This window comes from Lottia gigantea, assembly GCF_000327385.1.
Source record: "Lottia gigantea unplaced genomic scaffold LOTGIsca_48, whole genome shotgun sequence".
In the NCBI taxonomy this organism is placed as follows: domain Eukaryota; kingdom Metazoa; phylum Mollusca; class Gastropoda; family Lottiidae; genus Lottia; species Lottia gigantea.
In genome coordinates, this window is record NW_008709663.1 from 1,118,070 (window position 1) to 1,121,847 (window position 3,778).

General features: G+C 30.4%; 1 protein-coding gene across 1 annotated transcript; it reads left to right on the forward strand.

Annotated features, from left to right (window-relative positions):
• Nucleotides 1-584: 584 nt before the first annotated feature.
• On the forward strand, nucleotides 585-2,995 carry LOTGIDRAFT_164923 (hypothetical protein; the record flags this gene model as incomplete). Its single annotated transcript, XM_009061428.1, has 2 exons — nucleotides 585-1,612; nucleotides 2,959-2,995. The coding sequence occupies 2 exons, from the start codon at nucleotides 585-587 to the stop codon at nucleotides 2,993-2,995; spliced, it is 1,065 nt and encodes a 354-aa protein (XP_009059676.1).
• Between the last annotated feature and the right edge of the window lie 783 nt (nucleotides 2,996-3,778).

Consider the following 3,778-nt stretch of genomic DNA (forward strand, 5'->3'; position numbering starts at 1 on the left):
TTCAAAAGGATATTTAGAGCTCTGATTTCCACTGAATATTATACAACTCTTCAGTTCTAGTAAAACTAAACGATATAAGATGTAGTAAAGAGTTATATAAGGAAACAGTGAAGCAATATATGAATGAATCGGCAATATTAAGTTAGAAATACAACTATCTTGTAAGGGGAGATAACATGTATTATTATGTTATTGTGGTCTGGTGTTAGGTTGGTTATGCGATACACATAAAAATGCTAGAAAACCACTTTAAAATCCCTTTAATTTTTTGGGTTATTTTCTTATTTTTCAGGTTTTAGAAATGAAGAAATCTTCCCCTCTGAAATTGTTGTCCTTCATAATAACAAATTAAATATTGTGTTGGATGTTTTTAAATCCTTCCAAAGTTCAGTTGTTTCATCTAAAAAAATTCTGTGAATTTCAGTTGGTTTTGTTTCCCAATTTACTGTTTCTATATCAAATCTTGTATTTGATTTAAAGTAAACATCTTGGATTTTCCTGATTTACTATTTTTGTACATAATGCGATGCATTTATTAGTTTTCTTTCGGTGATAAATATTACTCAATTGGATTTTTTGACAAAATGGTGATTATAAGATCTGTATTTTCGTTGAAAAGGATTGTAATTCTGTTAACCCTGATGACCATTCTGTTGTACTCTATCGCGAAGTTACGCAACAACATTCCGATTCAATGGAAAGACCAAAAAATTCAAGATATTCTGAAGATTTTAATTTATTGGCAACGTTTTCCATTGAACGATATTCCAATCAGACCTATCAATTCATCACATAGTTTATCCTATACTCAGCTTTCTGATTGGCAGATGAAGAGTGTTGGACATTATAGAAATTTTTACTCGTTTAAAATAGAAAACGCAGAGAGTAACATGAACTTTGATCAAATTTCAGAAATGGAAGTTTTTCTGAACTTTCAACCGCTGATGTCCAACAACGAACGAAATATACTGCTGTACACTTTTTATATTTTTCAACAAATCTGCAAAAAACATGGATTTGAATATTTCGCTATTGAAGGCACATTATTGGGTGTGTATCGTCACATGGGTATTATCCCGTGGGATGACGACATGGACGTGATCATGGATGCCTCCAAATGGACGGAGATCCGGGATGCATTATCCGGAAACGAGGAATTGAGTCTTCATACTGATTCACATTACCAATGGAAAATATTTCTCAAATCAGCGTATCAACCGAAAAATTCAGAATTTAAATGGCCATTTATTGATATTTTTTTCTACAAGCACGACAAGACTCATATTATTGGTCTCACTCCAGCTTTAAAGCTAAATTTTATTTATGAAACAACGGACATCTTTCCTCTTATATCAAAACCATTTGAAAATTCAGAAATCTACGTACCAAAGAAGATAGATAAAATAGTCCCTGAGTTGTATGGAGTGACAATGTGCCAAACCAACAGTTATATCCATAAACAGGGTTTAGACGTTCCAAACAAATACATAAAAAGTATTCCGTGTTCATATTTATACAATTTATATCCTTTTGTTTTCCGTTCTGTGGACTCAGTCAATGGAAAAACTGTTGAAGAATTGAAACTAGACTCTAAAATTATCACTGATATCAGGTATGATTAAAAACTGTTGAAGAATTGAAACTAGACTCTAAAATTATCACTGATATTAGGTATGATTAAAAACAGTTGAAGAATTTAAACTAGACTCTAAAATTATCACTGATATTAGGTATGATTAAAAACTGTTGAAGAATTGAAACTAGACTCTAAAATTATCACTGATATTAGGTATGATTAAAAACTGTTGAAGAATTGAAACTAGACTCTAAAATTATCACTGATATTAGGTATGATTAAAAACTGTTGAAGAATTTAAACTAGACTCTAAAATTATCACTGATATTAGGTAAGATTAAAAACTGTTGAAGAATTGAAATTAGGCTCTAAAATTATTACTGATATTAGGTATGACTCAAAGTATGATTAATACCAAACCGAAAATTGCACATTGAAAAATCGTTTGCTTTTGATATATTCATAGGAGAGAATGGTGAGGAAGGCTCTATAATTTATCTGACATTAGGAATGATTGAAAATAAACCAAACATTACAATGAAAAAACCTTGCTTACTCTATATTGGAGAGTAGGGCAAGAAGTCATTATTATGGGTATGTGTCCTCCCTATTCCATTGATTTATTTTAAGATTATTACAGCTTACTATTTATAGCATATTATGGACTACTGTTGTATCCTAACACACCTCGGCCTGTGCTTTCGTTATTTTAATTACTGTTTATAAGACATATAGAAATAAGAGTAGGAGTAGATATATGGATATACTATTTCTGACATTTATTAACTCAATGTTTCACATGATATAGCCAGCGTTATCAAGATTACACTGCCTGTATGAGCATGTGAAACATTGAGTTCATAAATGTCAGAAATAGTATATCCATATATATTGTGCTTCTTTACTTCAATTATATGTTGTTGTTACAACCTCTCTTACTTAATATTGAAAAAGTGTCTAGTCGTTTGGATTGGACAATAAACTAAAGCCCTGTGTACTACAGACTGCACATTAAAGATTCCTTGACAGTTGGGAACCAAAAAAGTTTATGCCAATACCACTTTCTTGATAAAAAATACCCATTGCAAACTGCATGGTGTTGTCTGTCTTTCGTTGCCAAAGAGCTACAGAAAATGAAGATGTAAAACAATCTGTCTATCTGTTACAATAATGCACACACTACAATATTTCTACAATCTAGTCTACTAGTTTTTTTTAAGTTATAAATGTTATTTTTGAATCGATCAATGCTTATATTTGTATTTGATTTAATCATAGATTTTTTAAAAATTTGTCGTGCAATTTCAATATAGAATATTAGATTTAGATGTAAAAATTAACAAAAGTGAAATTAGGTACTTATTATCATTTATATTTTGCAGTTTCGTAAGATACGATTCACAACTACAATGCAGATGAGGCAAATCTCTCATGTCAAATTTGACAAAAAATAAATTTTGTTTAAAAAATGAAATATAAAATCTGCTAAATAAATTGTTTATTTGACGTCTAGGGTAAAGATAGTTACTGTTTGAAGTCTACTGGAGGCATTGCGATGATAGACATAACTGTCTTGAAAGACAACAGGAATTTTGCCTCATATAAAAAAAGACCTGGGCCTTATTCTCAATAACTTTACAAAGATAAAATCCAGATTTTAAGAAATACAGTAATCTGATTGGATAATAAAACAGATTTTAAAATCAATTTTAGTGACTGACTAATCAGATGACTGGAACACTAAAATCATCAAGTTTAGTTTTTCAGAATAAGGTTCCTGTTTTTTCTCGTGTTCATATGGAATTACATGTATAAGTCAGTGCCAATCTTTTATTAATATTTAAGAAATGTGTCAAATTAGCTTGTTTTAAGAGAAATAACCTAATTCAGTGTTTATTCTAGTTCATGTTAAACGTGTAACTATTGTGTTTATTTAATTCTAGCTAGTCACCAAAACAATTGACAACTTACTAACTAAGTCACATTTTGCCCTTTTTAGTTGTAACATATCTAGTGTAGTCAATTTTAACATGTGATCATTTTTTAAGTGAGTATTGAGTTGATATGAATTTTGAGTTAATGTTGGATTTGAGTCGAAGTGAGTTTTGAGTTAAAGTGGGTGTTGAGTTGGAGTGAGTTTTGAGTTAAAGTGGGTGTTGAGTTGGGGTGAGTTTTGCGTTGGAGTGAGTATTGAGTTGAAGT